The sequence below is a fragment of the Stenella coeruleoalba genome, assembly GCF_951394435.1.
Source record: "Stenella coeruleoalba genome assembly, chromosome: 12".
Lineage (NCBI taxonomy): Eukaryota > Metazoa > Chordata > Mammalia > Artiodactyla > Delphinidae > Stenella > Stenella coeruleoalba.
In genome coordinates this window covers 13,645,768-13,668,138 of record NC_137158.1, presented here as the reverse complement: position 1 = coordinate 13,668,138, position 22,371 = coordinate 13,645,768, and the positions used below count along the sequence as shown (strand labels likewise).

The following is a 22,371-nucleotide window of genomic DNA, read 5'->3' as shown; positions in this document are numbered from 1 at the left end:
TATTTTAAAGAACTGAAAGAAAAATGGAAGAAAAGATGAAACAAAGATAGGTCAGATGACTCTTGGAGTAATGAAAATGTTTAGGAACTAGATACAGGTGGTGGTTACACAACGTTGTGAATTTTCCTAACACAATTACTGAATCATTCACTTTTTTTGAGGTCATCAGATGTTTATAACTAATAAATAATTTTAGAATAACAGAATTAAGGCAATATTGAACTGAATATTGCCATCACTCCTTTTTTATATTTGGCATTTTATGATTTAAACCATTTGCTTTAAAACGTCTAATATTATGTTATGTTTCACCGTAATAATATTTTTTTAAAAATCAAATGACTCCATAGGGAAAATTGTTTAGAAAGTAAATATCAGAACATTATTTCTTTGCTTAGGTGGTTCATGAATTTGGCTTTGAGCTTCTCAGCAGACTGTGCAGTGAGGACAATGCAATTTGTCACATGATTTGGAACCTGCATGCTTAGAGCATGGTAACTGCTTAGGAGAAAAATATTTCTCCTATGAGTCCTCCTAAGAAGGAGCATCTGGGTTACGGTGAACCACGTTCTGTCTGCCTCAGCCTCCCCTACAGCATAAACTCGGTGTCAGGTATTTCCTAGAAGGCCCTCCCTGGAGACGCATAACGAATGCCTGAACCCAGTTCATTACAGTGGTTCCATGAGGGACAGGTGCTGACCGTCTGCCTTAACTCAAGGATTGATTTTAGAGTATCCAGAGGCATGACCATGCGGTATAACCTTCAGTCAATACCCCATAAATAAAAATGACCCTCATAACTGAGCTTTTGATTAGTATTGACCAAGAAGCACTATATTTGTTGGCCTGGGCTTAGACAGCAAATATGCTATGTTGCCAATGAAAGGCAGATCCATACGTTTTCATAATCAGCCCAGCCAAGGACAGAAAGGACATATCTCAATGACCAATGAAGACCCCCCACTAGGAAACATCCCTGATAAAAAGGCATCCCACTCATATATGTAGAAAGGGGAAGGAAAACAAAAAGCAGCTCTAGGCAGGATCAAGGCTTCCCTCCCTCAAAAATTTCTGGGTCTCTCCGCAGCACAGGTAGATGACACCCAGGACTCCAAAGCTCTGCACCTCGGTATCACTGAGATAATTCTAGCCTGGAAAATGTTTAAGGTTAGTGTCACCAAAGGCCCACTAAGCCATTAAAATCTCAGTCAAGTACTCATAGAAATCTCTCAGCGTAAGTAGTCTAAGGTAGTGGTTAATCCCCTGAGATAAAGTACTTGCAAAACATGCCTCTAGAACACTAAATGAATTGGTGTCTATCTGGTCTCGAATTCTGAGGTCTTCTATTTTTATTTTTTTAGGTTAGTTGATCCCATTCTTTCTTGCAGAGCCAGTTATCTGTTAAGATTATTCCTATTTCATAGAAATGAGTCATAAACCTATAGGACAAACTCAACATTCTGTTCTCCACATAACATGCATCCAACTCGTTCAAAAGTGGTATCATATCATTAGGATAGAAATTTTGTGTGGTTTGATTTGGTTTGGTTCACATGTGCGTAGGCAGCAATACATTTTCCTTTTCGTTCATTAGAATGATGATCTGACCTGCCAAAAGAGAAGCTCTTTAGTGTTCTCCCTCCCAAATTAGTTTCTCACTTGCTAGACATTCCATTTAAGATGTAAGCCAGATCTCTCAATAAATTGCAATATCTGAAACGGTGAAAAAGCAAACTTTAGGCAGAGCTATTCTGCTATTGGACATTGTTTTGCCTTTAATTCCCTGCATTACTCTGGATTCTCCAGAGAAACAGAACCAACAGGAGATTAGAGATAGAGATTAGAGATAGAGATGATAGAGATAGAGATATAGAGATAGAGATAGAGATATAGAGATAGAGATATAGAGATAGAGATAGATTCACTATAAGGAATTGGCTCCCATGCTTATGGAGGCTGAGACATCCCAGAGCTGCAGTCAGCGAGCTGGGGACCCAGGAGCACCAGTGGTGTAAGCCCCAGTCTGAGTCCAAGTCCAAAAGCAAAAGAAGATCAGTGTTCCAGCTCAAAGACAGGCAGAGAGAGTGAATTCCACGTTACTTCGCCTTTTGTCTTATTCAGGCTTCCAGCAGATTGGATGAGGCCCACCCACGTTAGGGAGGAGCCTGCTTTACTCAGTCTACCAATTCAGATCTTAATCTCATCCTGAGCCACCCTCACAGACACACGCAGAATAGTGTTTACCCAAATATCTGGGCATCCCATGGCCCAGTCCAATTAGCCATCACATCCCCCATCTAGGCAATAGGTTAAAACACCACACGTTTCTGACTTTCCTTAATCTGGCCTCAGCCTTTGACTCCATTGAAAGGAATCAGTGATATGAGCTAAACTGAATGAACCCATTAGAGAACCTGGGTCCTCATATTCCTTGAGGTCAAGGACTCGGTCTGTCTCTACTCATTGCATCATCTTCAGTGTCAAGCCAGATGTGTGGAACATCTAGACAGGCAATTAATATATATTAAATGAGTTAAAGAGTAAATGAACACATTTATAGCATAATACCTCCATGAAAGTAAGAGTTGATGGGTTAATTTGATTATTTCCCTTTTTGCGCTACCTAAAAACGCAGCTCAGAGAGAGCCAATGAAGTGGTACAGAAACAGTGGTCAGCTATCTATTCTGGCCATTGTGCTCACCATTGCCATAATATGTCAACCATAGTCATGCCTTTGTAGCTTTGCACGAATTATTCTCTCTTGTGCTTATAATACCCATCCATCCTTCTAGCCTGATGACCTCCTACTCATACTTTAAGTTCCAGCCAACATGCCACCTCCTCTGTGAAGCTTTTCCCAACTGCTGCCTGAAAAGACTCATAATTACCATTTTTCGCTGACTCTAAAACAAAAAAGTTTATATACCTCCATCAGGCATTTACCACTCAGTATTGAAATAATTGGTATGCATCTCTGGGGTCCCTCCAAGACTGACTTCCTGAAGTGAAAGAATGTATTCTTATCCTTTTTAAAAGATCTCCTGCACTGAGCACAGTGTGTGGCACATGCTTGGGGGTTCATAACTATTTGTTACTGTTGTCAACTTTACTGGGTCCATCAGTGTTTCTGGTGTCAGACGGTAAACTCCTGGAGGATATACCTCTCTGTGTATCGGTCCTCATGCATCTCCAGAGACAGCCTCACGTGAAGGGTGATATTCCTCATTGGTAAATACTTTTGTCAAAATGAGAGTGCTGAACAACTTTAATTAGCTCCACCGCATGGGATGTATTAATACCACAAGGATTCATGTGGAGGCATGAAGTGGAGGAAATATGCAAGAAGCCACTCTCCCAGCCAAAACATTTTACTTCCTAACTCTCAACCAGAAGAGCCTGGCCAAGGTGTTATTTAATTTGCTCCACTTCAAGATGAAAAGATAATAATTAAGACTTGGTAAGATTTGTAAGAAAAACTCAGCTGAACTTTGCACCACTAAGGTCAACATGTTTGCCTCTTCTTCCTTGTATTTCTAAATTGAGGACCAAACAGTGAATTTTCCCAGCAGGAATATGCCACTAATAAAAATAGTTCGGAGGTCCATGGGGAAAATCTCATCTCAAAGAAGGAAGGGACGGCCATTCAACAGGGGCTTGCAATTATGCTCCATCCCTAGATACCATCTTCACAATGCCCAGAGAAAACTGAAACGTGAAGGCCTTCCAACTCTCAAATTGGATCAAAGCTGAGATAGTGCTGTCCTCCAAATTTTATATTTGGGAATTTGCCCCAAATTGTGGCAATTGCCAAGAAAATGTGTTTTCTGACTTTCTGCCCCCAGTTGAACTGATCTGATGCCCTCTCCCTGCTGCAGCGCTATTCAACCCTCATTCTCTCAAACCTCTCCTCCATGACCACCCTTTTTCCAGCTCTTCCCAATTCCGTCCTCAAGTTATGATCCAATGTTTTATGCGGAGTAGTGGTCCCTGTAATCTCTTTTCAACATTTTAATGAACAGAAACATCGAGTTTTATGAGCCTGTTAAGAACATTGAAGGGGTCTTAAGCTTGGGAATGACACAGCAAATCTGAGTTTAAATAGATCTTCTGACTGCGTTGTGAGGAATTGGCTGGAGGTGGGCAAAAGCAAGCAATCAGTTAGAAGAGTGTTAACGGCAATCCATGCTGGAAATGTGGATGGCCTGGACTTGGGTGATAGAAGGGGAGCTGGACAAAAATGAACTGACTTGAGTGGTAGTTAAGAGGTAAAACCATTATGAAGAATTCTGAAGCCATGAATGGCTTCGGCAAGAAAGCTTGGCCTGATTAATGAGCAGCGTCTGTTACGGGCTCAATAGTGGGTGGTGGTGATCTAAGTGTCTGCAATGTCTGTACTATATGCAAGTGAGCTGGTCTGGGTCACACTCCCAGATGTCCAAATATGGTCTTCCTGTTGCCACTTTATGGTCATACGACCAGTGAGCACATTCCAGGAGATGCCAGCCCTAGCTTGTTCTCAGACCCTTGACATGGCCACTTTCATCCATTTTTGTTGGTTCATATTTACATAATGAGGAAGGTTGATAAGTATCCATTATTAGCAACGCTTCTGATTGATCTGTCGAGTATTTTACAGTGAGGAGAAAAGAAGAGGTTGATAAATACAGAAAACTGTGCCACATAAATAGGTCAACATAATGATTTTAAGGACTTGACCCATGCAACTGTGAAGGCTAGCAAGTTCAAAATCTGCAAGGTAGGCTGGCAGACCAGAGACCCAGGGAGGACTCTGCTGACAGAATTTCCATTTCCTCTGGGGAGGTCAGGTTTCTTTTTTTGTTCATTGAGGCCTTCAACCGATGAGGCCCTCCCACACTATAGAAGGTAATTTGTTTTACACAAAGTCAACTGATTTAAATGTTATTTTCATCTAAAAAATACTTTCACAGAAGCAGGTAGAATAATGTTTGACCAAATATCTGGGTATCATGGCCTAACTAACGTCAAATTAACCATAATAGTGTGTCTTGAATGAGCATAGTAGGTAAAAAACAGAGAGTGCTTTATACATTAGGTCAGCAGGAAAAGATGCAAAGCAGGACTAGAATGGGCAGAATCAGGTCATAATTGGACAATTCATCTGGCGCAGAGAGAAAGCAGGGTTGCCTGATGGAATGCCCTTAGTCATAATGTGAAGGTGTGTTTGTCATCAGTGATAATAGGTGGTCAGCATTTGTGGAGTTGGAAGGAGCCCACGGTAGAAAAGGGGGCAGGAAATACACAGTAGGCAGAACATTGTGCAGAAGAAAGCCACGTGGAGAGAGGCACCAGGGTGACATGGACGAGGCAGTCAAAGTGACATCTAGCCAATCCCATAGTCACCCGTTCCCACCCGTATCACTTCTCGAGCGACTGGGACATGGCGTATTCATAGCTACAGGATTGCTGCCTCGTGTCCTCTTACCTTGACCCACACGAGGTAACATCACAATGAGGGTGGGAAGGCAAATATTTCTGACTCTCTTTTGCCCATTTTTACAGAGAGTATAAGGCACCAGTTGTGCAAATGGTCTGAGGCCAGTGAGCAACCAGGAGCTGACAAGGTCATCTCTGAGACTGTGAGGAAGGAATGTCACCTTGGGTCCTGCTGTGAAGACTCGGGGAGTTTACAATACGATCCGCTTTGTAATCAAAGAAGCACCTCTTGCATTGAGGGAAAGTGACATTTTAGCAGTCCTTAAGGTAGAAATAGCAAGAGCATTTACAAGGGAATTCTATCCATTTACATGGATAGAAACTCCCATGAATTCCTTTAGTTTTTAAGTTTTAAGAAGATGAATATGCATTCCTAAAGGCATCAGGAAATAACAAGTTTCATGCAGTGGTCAGTTTCTAGAAGGAAGTCCGCACAGGCAACTGAGCAAACCAGTCATTGTCATACACTTCTGCTCAAAGAGACAGGTCACATCATTCACCTGACCTTAAAAATGTGTCAGGAAAATGGGAACTTTGTCTTTAGATTCTATAATCTCAGAGAAAATTTAATGTCTTTTGACCACTGAGTAAACCAAAAGATAAGACGATTTTCAATTTCTTCTGTCTCTATTTTTTTTTTTGCTTGGCAATGAATGAGATGGAAAAATAACAACTCTCCCGTGCTACGTGGCAAGTTCTCTGTATTGTCAAGTTAGGTAAAATCCTTGCCAGAGCACGTGTATTAGCTTTATTCTATTTGGAATGTTGAAACAAGTGCTAATCCACAGAATTTTAATAAAATGTTCACAAAATGTCATCCAAAGACAGCATTTACAAAACTTACCCAACTTCATTTATAGATGGAACGAATGAAAGCATTTGAAGACAGGTAAATGAATACCTCTATGTGTATTTGTTTGTTTGCTTTGAATGAGCACGTTTAGAATTTAGGAAAATGTATCTCTCCCTACTGTTCTCCATAGTGGCTGTACCAATTCACATTCCCACCAGCAGTGCAAGAGTGTTCCCTTTTCTCCACATCCTCTCCAGCATTTATTGTTTCTAGATTTTTTGATGATGGCCATTCTGACCGGTGTGAGATGATATCTCATTGTAGTTTTGATTTGCATTTCTCTAATGATTAATGATGTTGAGCATTCTTTCATGTGTTTGTTGGCAGTCTGTATATCCACTAATACTTTTGTATATCTTGCTAGATATTCATGTATATGGGGGGGGCAGAAAACTGTAAATTTCTAAGCCTGGACCTAACTCCTGTTAAAGTAAAACTTTATTAAAAGGTAAAATCATTACTCTCATACAAATATAAAATGAACATAAGTCAAAGATTATATTTAGCAAATTACTAATGAGGAAACAAGTAAGACGTTATGACCAGTTTGAAGGAGAATTCAAACAACACAATCAGCAATTAAAAATGAGGAAATAAATTTACAAGTTTATGCAAAACTGGCCAATAGCCACACGGAAATAGTCAATTATATCCCACCTGATGAAAACCCTTTGTCTTTCATGGACAAGAATAATTTGCATTACTCTAAGTATACTACAACTAAAAGATTGCAAAAATGATAAAAGGCACAGACCCGTATAGATCAGAAAACCCAGAAAGTGCACTAGATAAGACACTTAAGTCCTTTACATTCTTTCCTGACACTTCTTTTTTTATGTAAGTATAATTTGCAAAATGTATTTTGCAAAATTTAATTTAAGCTGAGCTTTCTGCAAATTCAGCCAATGTGTATAATGAACTTTACGAAGTGTTAGCCACCAATTCAGGAAATCACTACTTCTCCTATGACAGTAGTGATCATTGTGTTTATGTGGCCAATGCAACATCTGAATCTGTCTGCCATTGTAGCTGTGGAATCCACAATGATGTTTATAGATGTTTACATATAAGTACATATAGGAATCTAACTGCTTTATTATGTCTTATGGTGCTATAATGCCTTTTGAATTACATATTGTGCTATTATAAATTATTTTCCTTTTATTTCTCCTTTATGTTACAGTTTTTTTAACTTTTTATTTTATATTGGAGTATAGTTGATTAACAATGTTATGTTAGTTTCAGGTGTACAGCAAAGTGATTCAGTTTTACGTATACATTTATCTATTCTTTTTCAAATTCTTTTCCCATTTAGGTTGTTACATAATATTGAGCAGAGTTCCCTGTGCTGTACAGTAGGTCCTTGTTGGTTATCCATTTTAAATATAGCAGTGTGTACATGTCAATCCCAACCTCCCAATCTATCCCTTCCCCCCACCTTTCCCCCCTGTTTATGTTACAGTTTGAACAATGCATTGACTTTTTTGAAAGTGTGTATTTGCTTGGTTATATTCTTGATGAAGCTCATTCAGGATCATAAGGGGGCATTACAAAATATTTGTTAGAAAAAGGGGTACTGAATTCGTTGGGTTGGGGACACCTAGCATGGACGTCGCCTACGGCAACCTAGATTAGGTAAATACAATTCAGAGCGGCAACGCTGAGGATAGAAACCACGTTCCTAAATGCACAAGCTACGTCTGTCTCTCAGTCCTTCCTTCTACTCACTCCTCCCCTTCTTCCCACCATAAACACAAACACACACCCTGTTCTAAAAGCTTCCCTGTAAATAGACTGGCATCTAATGTCCCATTGCAGATTAGAATACTGATATTACACACACACACACACACACACACACACAATGGAATATTACTCAGCCACAAAAAAGAAGGAAATAATGCCATTTGCAGCAACATGGATGGACCTAGAGATTATCATACTAAGTGAAGTAAGTCAGACAAAGACAAATATCATATGATATCGCTTATAGGTGGAATCTAAAAAAAAAAAAAACAAATGAATGTATTTACAAAACGAAAATAGACCCACAGACATAGAAAACAAACTTATGGTTACCAAAGGGGAAGAGGAAGGAGGGATAAATTAGGAGTTTGGGATTAACATATACACACTACTATATATAAAATAGATAACCAACAAGGATCTACTGTATAGCACAGGGAACTATACTCAATATTTTGTAATAACCTATGAAGGAAAAGAATCCGAAAAAGAATATATATAAGAATTTATATATTTATATATATACACACACACATATATATAACTGAATCACTTTGCTGTACACCTGAAACTAACACAACATTGTAAATCAGCTATGCTTCAATAGGGAATTCCCTGGTGGTCCAGTGGTTAGGACTCGGTGCTTTCTCTGCCAAAGCCCAGGTTCAATCCCTGGTTAGGGAGCTAAGATCCCACAAGCCACACAGCGTGGCCAAAAAAAAAAAAAAAAAAGTATACCGCAATTAAAAAAAATTTTTTTTTAATTTTTAATAAAAAAAAAGAATATCCTAAACCAAAGCCAGATCCTTTGTGGTATTCTGATTAAAGCCAGAGTTAGAGACTGGGAGACTTAAATCCTGCAATGCCTGGTCTTTAAGGGGTTCTATGTGGATTGGTTATCTGTCTCTGCATATAAAGTGACTCTACAACTTGGTGGCTGACAGCAACAATAAACATTTATTGTCTCTCCACTGGGAGAGGTTGGAAATCTATGTAAAAATTTAGTTGGTTGGTTCAGGCTCAGAGTCGCACATGAGGTTGCAGTCAAGACGTCAACTGAGGCTATAATCTTAAGACTTGACAGGGGCTGGTCTTCCAAGATGACTCACACATCTTGCAAACTGGCCTCAAGAAGGCCTCAGTTCTTCCTCATACAAGCATCTCCACATGGCTGCTTGAGTGTCCTCACAACATGGCAACTGATTCCCTCCAGAGCAATTGATTCAAGGCAACGAGGTGGAAGAAGTAATATGTTGTATGACCTAACCTCAGAATCATGCATCATCATTTGTATAGCATGCTATGGAAGTCAGCCTCTACAGTGTGGGAGGGGACAGCACAGGGATATTAAAAACAGGAAGTAAGGCTCATCAGTGACCCCATTAGAGGTTACCATACCATGTAATGTGTTGTGGGTCTTCCACAGTCCCAAATGCACACTATATGTAATATTAATCTTTATCATTCTCTCAGTTACATTATTATTAGTAGAGAGAAAAATATATTGATTATTTCACTTTGCAAGTCAAAGCTGGAAAAACACAACCTTTTCCATAATCTTGGAATAAATGATTCAGAAACCATTCAGAATTGAACTATAACCATGCTATTAAAAGCTACAATATCACTGCACGTCAAATCCATGTCACTTTACTTCATTTGTCCCAAAATACTCATTTCTTCAGTGAAGGCAAATTTTATTGTCACCAACAAACCAGGGATAGATGTTCTCTTTTTCCAAGTCGTACAATTTTCTCCTAGAGGGCTGATTCTAAACTGAAAGCTATTAGAAATTATGTTACAATGAAGAGAGGAAGTAATCAGGTGTGACTCAGAGCTCTGTAGTTTTTATATTATATGAGGCAAGGTTTAAGTCTAATAAGGTATCACAGATTAGGCATTTTTGTTTAATGGGGGAAAAGTATAATAAACTAAACTGGAAAGAAATGTGCCTTGTTTGATGATTTGTTAAAATACACTGACATCCACAGCTCATTCTGATAATGACCTCTGGTCAGGGGACCCTATTCTTTGTAGCCTCTCTTAATTACTCACTTTAATCACTTAAGAAAACAAAATTAGATATTTCAAAGACATCAAGTAGTGAGTGCAGAGTGTAAAAATCAGGTGAAAACTTATGGCTTAAAGTAACTGAAGATTTTTTTAAAATATCCCTTGTACAGTACCTAGAACATAACAGGTGCCAAATAAATATTAGTTTCCTCCCATCTCATCCTCAATCCTGCCTCTCAAGGTTCTTTTTGTTTTTAATTTATTTTGTTGAAGTATTGGTAATTTACAACCTTGTGTTAATTTCTGCTATACAGCAAAGTGATTCAGTTATATATATCTATATATTGTTTTTCATATTCTTTTCCATTATGGTTTATAACAGGATATTCAATATAGTTCCCTGTGCTATACACTAGGACCTGTTGTTTATCTGTTCTATATATAATAGTTTGCATCTACTAGTCCCAAACTCCCAATGCATCCCTCTCTCTGCCTCTCAAGAGTCTAAGACTAGATTTTGAGGCCATAACCCCATAGAAACATCAAACTAAAATATATTGTAAGAAACTACAGTGAAGTCCTCCACTCCACGGTGTAGGAATTAAGTTTCTTAACAATTTCAGTTTTAATCCAAATGTTATTTTAATGTTAACGGTAACAAAGATTTGGAGTAAAATATTTTTACTTCTGTGGTGGCTCTCTGCTTAAGACTTACTTAATAAGTAGATACATGCGAAATTTCATATCTACCTCAGTTTACCAAGGAGCTATTTTTTTATCTGAAGTTTGCAAAAATCTAAAATAACATCTATAAGAAAAATTTTTTAACTGTATATGTCTGTAAATGTATTTTATGTAATGTGTATTTCTATATTTCATGGTGCACAAAAATATAATATTGGAGATTTCCAAAAAATTGTGTATAATTATGTTAGACTAAACAATAGACTTTTAAAAATAGTAATTACTGTTACTTTTAAATCATACATGCTCATTATTTAAAATGCTAAAGGAGGAAGAAAATTACCAAAAAGGGAAAATAAAATAATATTAAAACTGTGCTACTCAGAAATAACTAAGTATTTAATCTATTTTTCCAGCTATCTCTCAATACATTTTAATAGACAGGCTACATAGAAAGGCTTTTACAAACATGGAATTTTTCTGGAATGCCACTCAAATAAAATGGACTGCATTTAATATTACTTGACTTCAACATAAGAAAATGAAACAAATAAAACTCAAGAAATTGCTGAATTTCAGATAAATATTTCCTTAATTTATTTTTTTTAACCTCTTTACTGGAGTATAATTGCTTTACAATGTTGTGTTAATTTCTGCCCTATAACAAAGTGAATCAGCTATACATATGCATATGTCCCCATATCCCCTCCCTCTTGCGCCTCCCTCCCAAACTCCTTATCCCACCCCTCTAGGTGGTCACAAAGCACTGAGCTGATCTCCCTGTGTTATGCAGCTGCTTCCCACCAGCTATCTATTTTACATTTGGTAGTGTATATATGTCCATGCTACTCTCCCACTTCGTCCCAGCTTACCCTTCCCCCTCCCCATGTCCTCAAGTCCGTTCTCTACATCTGTGTCTTTATTCCTATCCTGCCCCCAGGTTCATCAGAACCATTTTTTTTAGATTCCATATATATGTGTCAGCATGTGGCATTTGTTTTTCTCTTTCTGACTTACTTCACTCTGTATGACAGGCTCTAGGTCCATCCGCCTCACTACAAATAACTCAATTTCATTTCTTTTTATGGCTGAGTAATATTCCATTGTATATATGTGCCACGTCTTCTTTTTCCATTCCTCTGTTGATGGACATTTACGTTGCTTCCATATCCTGGCTACTGTAAATAGTGTTGAAAGGAACATTGTGGTATATGTCTCTTCTTAATTATGGTTTTCTCAGGGTAAATGCCCAGTTGTGGGATTGCTGGGTCATATGGTTGTTCTATTTTTAGTTTTTTAAGGAACTTCCATACTGTTCTCCATAGTGGCTGTATCAATTTACATTCCCACCAGCAGTGCAAGAGGGTTCCCTATTCTCCACACCCTCTCCAGCATTTATTGTTTGTAGATTTTTTGATGATGGCCATTCTGACCGGTGTGAGGTGCTACCTCATTGTAGTTTTGATTTGCATTTCTCAATGATTAGTGATGTTGAGCATCCTTTCACGTGTTTGTTGGCAAGCTGTATATCTTCTTGGGAGGAATGCCTATTTAGTTCTTCTGCCCATTTTTGCATTTGGTTGTTTTTCTGATATTGAGCTGCTTGTATATTTTGGAGATTAATCCTATGTTGTTTCATTTGCAAATATTTTCTCTCATTCTGAAGGTTGTCTTTTCATCTTGTTTATGGTTTTCTTTGCAGTGCAAAAGATTTTAAGTTTCATTAGGTCCCATTTGCTTATTTTTGGTTTTATTTCCATTTCTCTAAGAGGTGGGTCAAAAAGGATCTTGCTGTGATTTATGTCACAGAGTGTTCTGCCTATGTTTTCCTCTCAGAGTTTTATACTATCTGGCCTTATATTTAGGTCTTTAATCCATTTGGAGTTTATTTCTGTGTATGGCATTAGGAAGTGTTCTAATTTCATTCTTTTACATGTAGCTGTCCAGTTTTCCCAACACCACTTATTGAAGAGGCTGTCTTTTCTCCATTGTATATTCTTGCCTCCTTTGTCATACATTAGGTGACCATAAGTGTGTGGGTTTATCTCTGGGCTTTCTTTCCTGTTCTATTGATCTATAGTTCTGTTTTTGTGCCAGTACCATACTGTCTTGATTACTGTAGCTTTCTAGTATAGTATGAAATCAGGGAGCCTGATTCCTCCAGCTCCGTTTTTCCTTCTCAAGATTGCTTGGGCTATTAGGAGTCTTTTGTGTTTCCATACAAATTGTAAAATATTTTGTTCTAGTTCTGTGAAAAATGCCATTGAGTTTGATAGGGATTGCAGTGAATCTGTAGATTGCTTTGTGTAGTATAGTCATTTTCACAATGTTGATTCTTCCAATCCAAGAACATGGTATGTCTCTCCATCTGTTTGTATCATCTTTAATTTCTTCCATCAGTGTCTTATAGTTTTCTGCATACAGGTCTTTTTCTCCTTAGGTAGGTTTATTCCTAGGTATTTTATTCTTTTTGTTGCAATGGGAGTGTTTCCTTAATTTCTCTTTCAGATTTTTTGTTGTTCATGTATAGGAATGCAAGAGATTTCTGTGCATTAATTTTGTATCCTGCTACTTTACCAAATTCATTGATTAGCTCTAGTAGTTTTCTGGTAGCATCTTTAGGATTCTCTATGTATAGTATCATGTCATCTGCAAACAGGGACAGCTTTACTTCTTTCCCGATTTGGATTCCTTTTATTTCTTTTTCTTCTGTGACTGCCATGGCTAAAATTTCCAAAACTATGTTGCATAATAGTGGTGAGGGTGGACAACATTGTCTTTATCCTGATCTTAGAGGAAATGGTTTCCGTTTTTCACCATTGAGAATGATGTTGGCTGTGGGTTTGTCATATATGGCCTTTATTAAGTCAAGGTAGGTACCCTCTATGCCCACTTTCTGGAGAGTATTTATCATAAATTGGTGTTGAACTTTGTCAAAAGCTTTCTCTGCATCTTTTGGGATGATCATATGGTTTTTCTCCTTCAATTTGTTAATAAGGTTTATCACATTGATTGATTTGCGTATATTGAAGAATCCTTGCATTCCTGGAATAAACCTGCTGCTCACACCCATCTCTGGAGCTCGCTTAGGTGGTGCTCTGCCTTCTGTGGGCACACAGAGCAGGAATCCCCTCTTCTCGTACACCATAAAACAATGGTCTCTTGCCTCTCTGACAGGTCCAGACTTTTTCCCAGACTCCCTCCCAGCTAGCTAGCCAGCCAGTGGCACACTAGCTGTCTTCATACAACCAACCCCAGTCCTCTCCCTGGGGTCTGACCTCTGAGGCCCGAGCCTCAGCTCCCAGCCCCCACTCGCCCCAGCAGGTGAGTAGACAAGCCTCTCAGGATGGTAAGTGCTGGTCAGCACCGATCCTCTGTGCGGGAATCTCTCTGCTTTGCCCTCCCCACCCCTGTTACTGTGCTCTCCTCTGTGGCTCCAAAGCTTCCCTCCTGCACAGCCCCCATCCCTGCCAGTGAAGGGTATTCCTAGTGTGTGGAGACTTTTCGTCCTTCACAGCTCTTTCCCAGAGGTGCAGGTCCCATCCCTATTCTTTTGTCTCCATTTTTTCTTTTTTCTTTTGCCCTACCCAGGTACGTGGGGAGTTTCTTGCCTTTTGGGAAGTCTGAGGTCTTCTGCCAGCATTCAGTAGGTGTTCTGTATGAGCTGTTCCACATGTAGATCTATTTTTGATGTATTTGTGGGGAGGAAGGTGATCTTCAAGTCTTACTCCTCCGCCATCTTGAGCGTCTCCCTCTTCCTTACTTTATGAGATACTCATTCTTAAAAGATCCCTAAAGGCTAAGAATAAGATTACCTAAAATATTAATTTGGAGTCATTTCATTTACACTGTATGTACCAACATTAGGCAGCATTTTTGATGTACTGTCATAAAAGGTAAGACTATCAGAACACCCATAGTCCAGCCATCTTCACTCCCCCACGTCCCAAGTTTTGATAATTAGACGAGTATATTACATGGTCAAGGTTTATAAATTTAAAATTGATTCTGCGGCCACAACTCCCATGGCTTCCTGGACAGATTTCCATATTTAAATGGATTTAAGGCTCAATCTCAAACCTTCTGTCATAGCTTCTGTATTCCTGAGTTCTCTGTTTTGATGTATCTTTTAGTTGGCTGGACTGTATCATCAGATCATTGCTTCAGGAAGGGTATCAAAGCTCCTGAGGGTTTGGCTACTAAAAGAAGGGCTACTTCTCTATTCACAGCACTTCTAATATCAAATGTGTAGGGAGTTTTCCTATATCAACCAATTCTCGACTCTCCAGACATCAACTGTGTGTCCTACAACTCAATTATGACACTAAACACCTGGAGTTGATGCAGAGCCCACAGATAAAGAGCTCAGATCCACAAGACTGCCCCCTACTGTAGATACCAAAGTCCCAGGCTGTCACTTGTACTTCTGATCAACCAGCTAAAAACTGGCTTCCCAACTTTTATGGCTGCCATCAGAGCGACTGATTCCCAAATCACCCAGCTCTGGCAGCCAATGGAGCTCAGCATTCACAGTCCCCCAGAACCACAGAAGACAAAAGAGGCAATTTTAAATGGGTACCAAGCACTTCCTGTGGCCTTCCCCTGGGGTTCAGCACAGAGGGAGCCGGCATACACACACAGCTCCCAATTTCTCCCTGGAACGGGTTTGACGGCATACTTTTCCAGCTGTTGCTCAAGGTTCAGAAATTTAAGAGCTCTGTGTCAGGAACTGGAGGCTGAGGCAAATATATATTTCTTATTGTATCCCAGCTACTTACTACCTGTAACTTTCAAATGTGAAGGACAACTTGACTTTTGGAGTTTCTTCTTCTGCCATTTTCACTGATGCCCTTCTCTACTATTCTTAGAACTGCATTTGAATATTCAGTTGTCTCAAAATAAAACGTTTAATACTTCTAAAGCCATATCATTGAAGTATTCTGACATATACAGCATTTTGCTACCTCACACTTCCCCACTGTGCAGTCCCACTTACCAAAAGTACTCCCTTTTAACTCAGCTATTTCTTCTGGCATTTATTCTTGCCATATTCTTAAATAATATACATCTTTTGACTCATCTGTTTTATACATTATTTACTGACTTCCTATTATTGCAAATAAGGATTTAAGTTTCTTACAACACCCTTCCCTATCAATATGGTAATAACTATTATTGAATCAATATTCAATGTTTCCATTATATATTTGCAGATGAACTATTTGCTCTAAATATGTTTACTTTCTGTTTTCCTGGAATTAATGTTTTCTTTGATTTTTTTATTTGCTTAATGTTCTTCGTACTTATTGCCAATTCTTTTCAAATTTTGCATTGAAATTTCCAGTAGAATTTTCCACATCAGGTAACTTATCACTTCCAATTTTCAAAGACCTTCTCTTTCTCCTCGACTACTACTCTCTAGGCCTTTTGGACAGCTGTCACCTGGGATTTCCATTTTCTGTCATCCTTAAAATTTCGTTGGCCTTTCTCCTGAGTTGGATTCCCTGATCCCTAGATCTCAGGCCCCTCTGAGATCACTCTCTTGTTTTATGGAGCACATCCATTAGTAGTTTTCTCAAGTTAAAAAAAAAAAAATTGGTACAATGGCAGAGGGCTTGGTGATACAAGCATCGCATGTACTTAGTTTCCTTTTACACCTCGAGTACCCATCTCTCTGAGATGGGGATTTCCCTTCACCTTCTTCCTGGAGATTTCCCTAACTTTTCTTCAGTACCCCATGTCTTCCTATTTCTCGGTTTACCCTATCATTTTAGGTAAACACATCCTAAGAAAGGGTGTCCAAGAAGAATTTTTTGAGACTTTATGTGTTTAAAAATATCTTTAGTCACCCTCACTCTCAACTGAGAGTATAGAACTTTATTTTGACCATGCTGCCCTCACAGCCAGCTGTTCCTGGAGCAATACAGGCACCCTTCTTTCTCTGGCTTTCTCATTTGCATTTGCTGCATGGCTAAACTCTCTCACCTCCTTCAGGTCTTGCTCAAATATTGCATTCTCAATGACCACCGTATAAAATTGCAAACCCAGCATTCCCACCTTCTTTCCTGCTTCATGTTACTTCATTAGCTCTTATCACCACCTGGTATAGAATATATTTCCCTTTGCTTATTTTGTTTATTTTCTGTCTTCCTCCACTAGATAGTAACCTTCTTGGGGCAAGAAACTTTCATCTGTTTTGTTCACTGATGTACCCCTGCACCTGGAACAGTGTCTGGCACATAGTAGGCCATCAATATCTATTTGCTGAATGAATGAATAGTAAACACATATGTTCTATTTCTATAATATGCCAAAAAGAAGATGACTTTTTTGTTGTGATAAATAAGAATGGATTTGTTTGATAGAGAATTAAGAACTTGCTGGTCACATCACTTGAAGATCTAGAGGAGACTGTGGAATCTTTGTTTTTAGGTATTTAAACATAAACCAGGTGACCACCGGATGTTTATGATTAATGGGTACATGTAGATGTGTGACCCTTTCCAGCAGCATTTAGGACGATCTTTCATCTGCACTTGCCTCACACGTCTCTGTGCCTTCCTCTGGCTACTAGTGGGGCTCCTGGCTGCCCCCACTGAGCCCATCCTCACCTGTTACTGGCTTATCTCACTTTGGGCTTCAGCTGGACCTGAGTTCAACCACTCTGGTTTGGAGCATTTCATCTGTGGCCTTTGTTTGCGGGAAGATCTCCTGCCCAGAAAGTGACCAAAATAGCCTTTTCCTTTACACCCAGCAGCTGGGCTTCTACCAGCGGCCCCCTGGGCACACATACATATAAACATACCTCATGCCCTCATGAGAACTCTACGCATGCTCTAACATGACAGCTAAAAAGTCAAGTTATCTGGAGTCTGTTTTGCATACCTCATGATGAAATAAATGGCCTTGGGTTTTCGTGCTTGCCTTCTCCATTGCAGTGTAAAAACTTAGGGTTAGGATGGCCTTTGTTGCTGGCATGTCTTTTGCATAAAAATCTGATGAATAATTATTTTAAATACATTTATAAGTGTTGGTAATGTCTGGATGAAATTTTGTTTCAAAAGAATTGACTATAGCCTTAGTAGTTTCCATATCAAGCTGAGAGACTGTGAGGGGTCTGTTAAAATCACACTTAAATAGGGCTGCTAGATTCAGCAAAGAAAAATACAAGATAACCAGTTAAATTTGAATTTCAGATAAACAACAAATAACGTTTTAGTATAAGTACGTTCCAGTGGAAATCCTGTATTTTATCTAACAATGTACATTTAAATAGCCAACGGTTCTATCAGTGAAATAACTTGGTTGGGTTTATTGTGAATGTGAATGATTAATGTTAAGATGCCACAGGGACTTCCCTGGTGGTCCAGTGGTAAAGAATCTGCCTTCCAATGCAGGGGACGCAGGTTCGATCCCTGATCGGGGAGCTAAGTGCCCCCCACATGCTGCAGGGCAACTAAGCCCACGCACCATAACTACTGAGCTCGTGAGCCTGAACAAGAGATCTCGTGTGCTGCAACTAAGACCCGACACAGCCAAAAAATAAAAAAAATTTTTTAAAAGATGCCACAAAGGTTAAGAGTTAGAAATTCTTGCTTGCTGGTTGATGACATAATGCAACAGACTATTTTAATCTGACTAAAATCTCTCTACTGAGAAAGGTATGAGTAATGAGATTCTGGCCTGGAGCAGAAAGAAGACACCTGTCATTGTGCTTCCTCCCTGACCCTGACCATCTGGAAGAGAGCTGAGGAGCTCAGATTCAAATGCATTTCCCCCCAGCACAAAGTCAAATCAAACCACTGATAGTACTTGAAGCCTTCAACTTATTTATCCCAGATCTTTCCAAGGATGTCTTAGTCAGCTTGAGCTGCTATAACAGAACGTCATAGACTGGGTGGCTTAAATGACAGAAATTTCTTCCTCACAGTTCTGGAGGCTGGGAAGTCCAAGGTCAAATTGCTGGATGATTCAATTCCTGGTGAGGGGCTTTTTCCGGTTAGCACACAGATGCCTTCTTTCTGTATCCTCACATGGCAGAGAGAGAGAGAGATCATCTCTCTTATGTCTCTTTTTATTTATAAAGGCACTAATCCCATTCATGAGGGCTCCACCCTCCTGACCTAATTACCTCCCAAAGACCCTACCTCCAAATACTGTCACATTGGAGATGAGGATTTCAACATATAAATTTTGGGAGAATGCAAACATTCAGTCCATGGCAATAGAGATTTGAATAAAACTACGAGTGTATATCTAGAAAGATCTTGGATGTTACAAAACATCATTTCTGATAGTTGAGTGAGTTATGGGTAGACACACCCAGGCATCCTCCCCAGGTGGAAGAAAAGGGCGTGCTTCTCTGAAATCTGGTTAAATTCTCCACAGACAGGTTTTATTTTAAGAAACTAATAAAAGTAATATGATTCTACCTTTCAGAGCTGTTTATTACTTGGATTTTCAGTTTGGGTGATTGCACTCTAGTAAATTAGCTGACTGAGAGTCCAAAGATTATATCTGCATCCAGACAGTCCATTCATCATGCTTAGCATTTGGACTTTAACACAGCTTTCCCACATATTTGCCAAAATGCCACCAAAGTATTCACAGAAAGCTCCCTCTTTTGATCTACCTAATGCCTTAAATATTATCTATCAGTGGCTCTAGGTTTAGGTTTATTGGAATATTTTAATAACCCACCAATATCTTTATCTGAAAGCTTCATATAACCACTTTCTTAGTTCATAAATACTTATTGATTTTAATTTTGCACCAAAAAGGGAATGGACTTCAGTAGTTCAATATGTACTTACTCAAGAAAGCAATGCAAAGTGGTGGTATCATCAAGGTATAATCATGTAGGAATGAAAAAAACCTTTAAATATTACCCAATATTTAGTTGTATGGCCAATACAAAGTTCAAATTATATGTGTAACCCACATCTTCACGGTCTCCATATCATTTTGCAAATAGGCAAGTTATTCAGTCAGATTATCCAATGTTGGAAAAGCATAATTTAAATTTTAATTGATGAAACTACCAAAATGTGATAAGCTGAGATCCCCCCAAAAATCCAATTACATAAAATTCAGGTTTGCATGATTGGAAGGTGAATAAAACTCCAGGCCAAAAGAGCACAGCTAATTGTCTGGGAGGTCCAGATGGGGATGTGGGATCCAAGTCTACCCCAAAGCCATCTGTGGTGCGCCACCACCTGCTGACCTAGTCCTTTTTGACCACCTGGTCCCTAGATGTGCTGTGTCTCACTGGGCAGTAAGTAATCCCTGTAATTCTAGGCAATTGGTGCTCTTTTAGTCTCGCATATCCAGAAGTATTGGGTCTGAATAAAATGGTTATAGAGACCCACCCTCTGTCTCCCTAGGTGTGGACACAGGGCTGCCTGCCCTTTCTGTACCAATTTGTCTTTTTTGTTTTTTGGCCGTGCCATGTGGCTTGCGGGATCTTAGTTCCCTGACCAGGGACTGAACCCGTGCCCTCATTGGTGAAAGCACGGGGTCCTAACCACTGGACCACCAGGGAATTACCACCAATTTGCTTTTTAAAATATGATACTAAGTATGGTAATTATTTCACTACGTAAGTTAAAACATGCTGTACATCTTAACTTTATGCAGTGAGGTATGTCAATATCTCAATAAAACTGGAATAAAATCGAAGAAATTTAAAAATAAATAAAAAAATATGACATTAAGATAGTCAAATGCTATTTTTCCAAAAGTAATTTTAACTTTGGATTTTCTTTTTTGCTTTCTGTTCTTTGCGGGGATGCTTGGACATAATGAATTGGTCTCAGGAGTTTCCTCCATGGACAGTTCTTGGTCTCCACCTGCTGTGGCCTCCACCTCCCTATCAGAAACTCGGCCTTTTTTTACTGCATCGAGCATCTTTTCTCAGACTGATCAAAGTGCCACAGACATAATTTCCCTTGATCAGACAGTACTAATCCCACGGCTAACCATCCCCACCGATGATTATTCTGCCATCAGCCAATTGGCTCAGGAAATTTCACGTTCACCTGCATCTTCAGAAGACAGCAGGTTGAGTATCAGCAGTCAAGATACAGTCGGAGACTTAGACGGAACGGATCTCGCCAGCACTCACGCATCCTCTGAGGTACTGGGATTCAGTGGGTATGTTTCCACCCTGGATCATTTCTTGGAGAACATCACTCCTGGCCCAGCTTTGCAGTACATCACCACCAGCGCCATGACCATCGCTGCCAGGGGCCGAGAGCTGGTGGTGTTCTTCAGTCTGCGTGTGGCCAACGTGCCCTTCTCCACTGACCTGTTCAACAAGAGCTCACTGGAGTACCAAGCTCTGGAGCAGCGATTCACACAACTGGTGAGTGGACACCACATACAGCTATCTGTGTGTCTCCTTTCTTTTTTTTTTTTTTTTTTGCTATTATTTTATAATATAATCCCTGGCTGTCTTGAGCAATGCAAGGTGGAAGAGACAAGCCTCTGAGATAGCTGTTGCCGACGGCATTCAGCTAGAGTGTTGAGATGGATTCAGATCCAATGGGCCACTGCCGCCCAGCGTCCTGGGAACAAACTTATTTTTAAGAGCTTTTCATTATAGTTCCTCCCGATTTAGTTTTCCCAGGAATAATACATAACCACTCACGGACTGAACTTGGAATTTATAAACAATATGAGCGGACTTTCCCTAAGTTATAATACCACATGCTGTTTTCCAGCCATCTGAATAAAGGGTTCAAGGCTAGAAAAGTCCAGCACAAGTGAGGCCAAGAGTTCAAGTGTAAGAATTCTTTTTTTTTTTAGTTCCCCTTCAATTCTCATAAAACTAAAAAAAAAAAAAAAACTGACTAAATGGCTTAGCATCCCAAGCCCTAACAAAGAAAGTGAGAAGACAATCATGGTGGCATATAACCCTGATTTATGAAACACCCCCCAAACTCACATGTACTAGAAATACATGCACAGTGAAAACTGCTGAACTGTGAACCTCTACACAGTCACGGCTAATGAAATTCAAGTACACAAGGCATAGCACAAAGATTACAGAATTTCTGAAAATAAGAGGAAAAATATTTGTAAGCTACATATAAGTTAAATCATTAGCAAATTAAAACCACATAAACACCAATGCTTCAGGTGAACTTTAAAGTAAGACTTTGTGCTATTCCCCCCTCCCCCAAATGAGGTGAGTAGATATTGGGACAATCTCAAGGAACAGAGTCCCAGGGCACCGAACCCAGGTGTATTAACTAGGGTACATGCTGGGCTGCCATAATGAAAAGATCAAGAATACAGTGACTTAAATAGAGTACAAGCGTATTTCTCCTCCACTGGGTGGGTGCGACAGCTCTGCTCTATGACGTCATCCAGGGACTCACAATCCCTTCATCTTATAACTCTGCCAACCCCAAGGGTGTTTCCTCACTCATGCAGCCAAAGCTGGGTCGCTGGTACATCCCTGTTTCCACTGTGAGAAGGGGAAAGAGAGGAAGCCCAGGGCAAGCAATTTCCTAAGCAAGTGATGCCAAAGTTGCCCACATCTCTTACACTCATATTCCATTGGTGGGAACTGGTCACGTGACCACAGTTTGCTGCA

The 22,371-nt window shown here is 39.5% G+C and overlaps 1 protein-coding gene across 2 annotated transcripts in view; it reads left to right on the top strand.

Moving 5' to 3' along the window:
- The window catches only part of IMPG1 (interphotoreceptor matrix proteoglycan 1), a gene marked incomplete at its 5' end in the record, with an annotated part of 90,596 nt that overhangs the window by 42,399 nt on the left and 25,826 nt on the right, over positions 1-22,371 (top strand). For both annotated transcript variants that reach the window (XM_079939203.1, XM_079939202.1), the window contains one exon: positions 20,607-21,135. In XM_079939203.1, the coding sequence (XP_079795329.1) occupies positions 20,607-21,135 (529 nt within the window). The remainder of the gene's footprint in view (positions 1-20,606; positions 21,136-22,371) is intronic.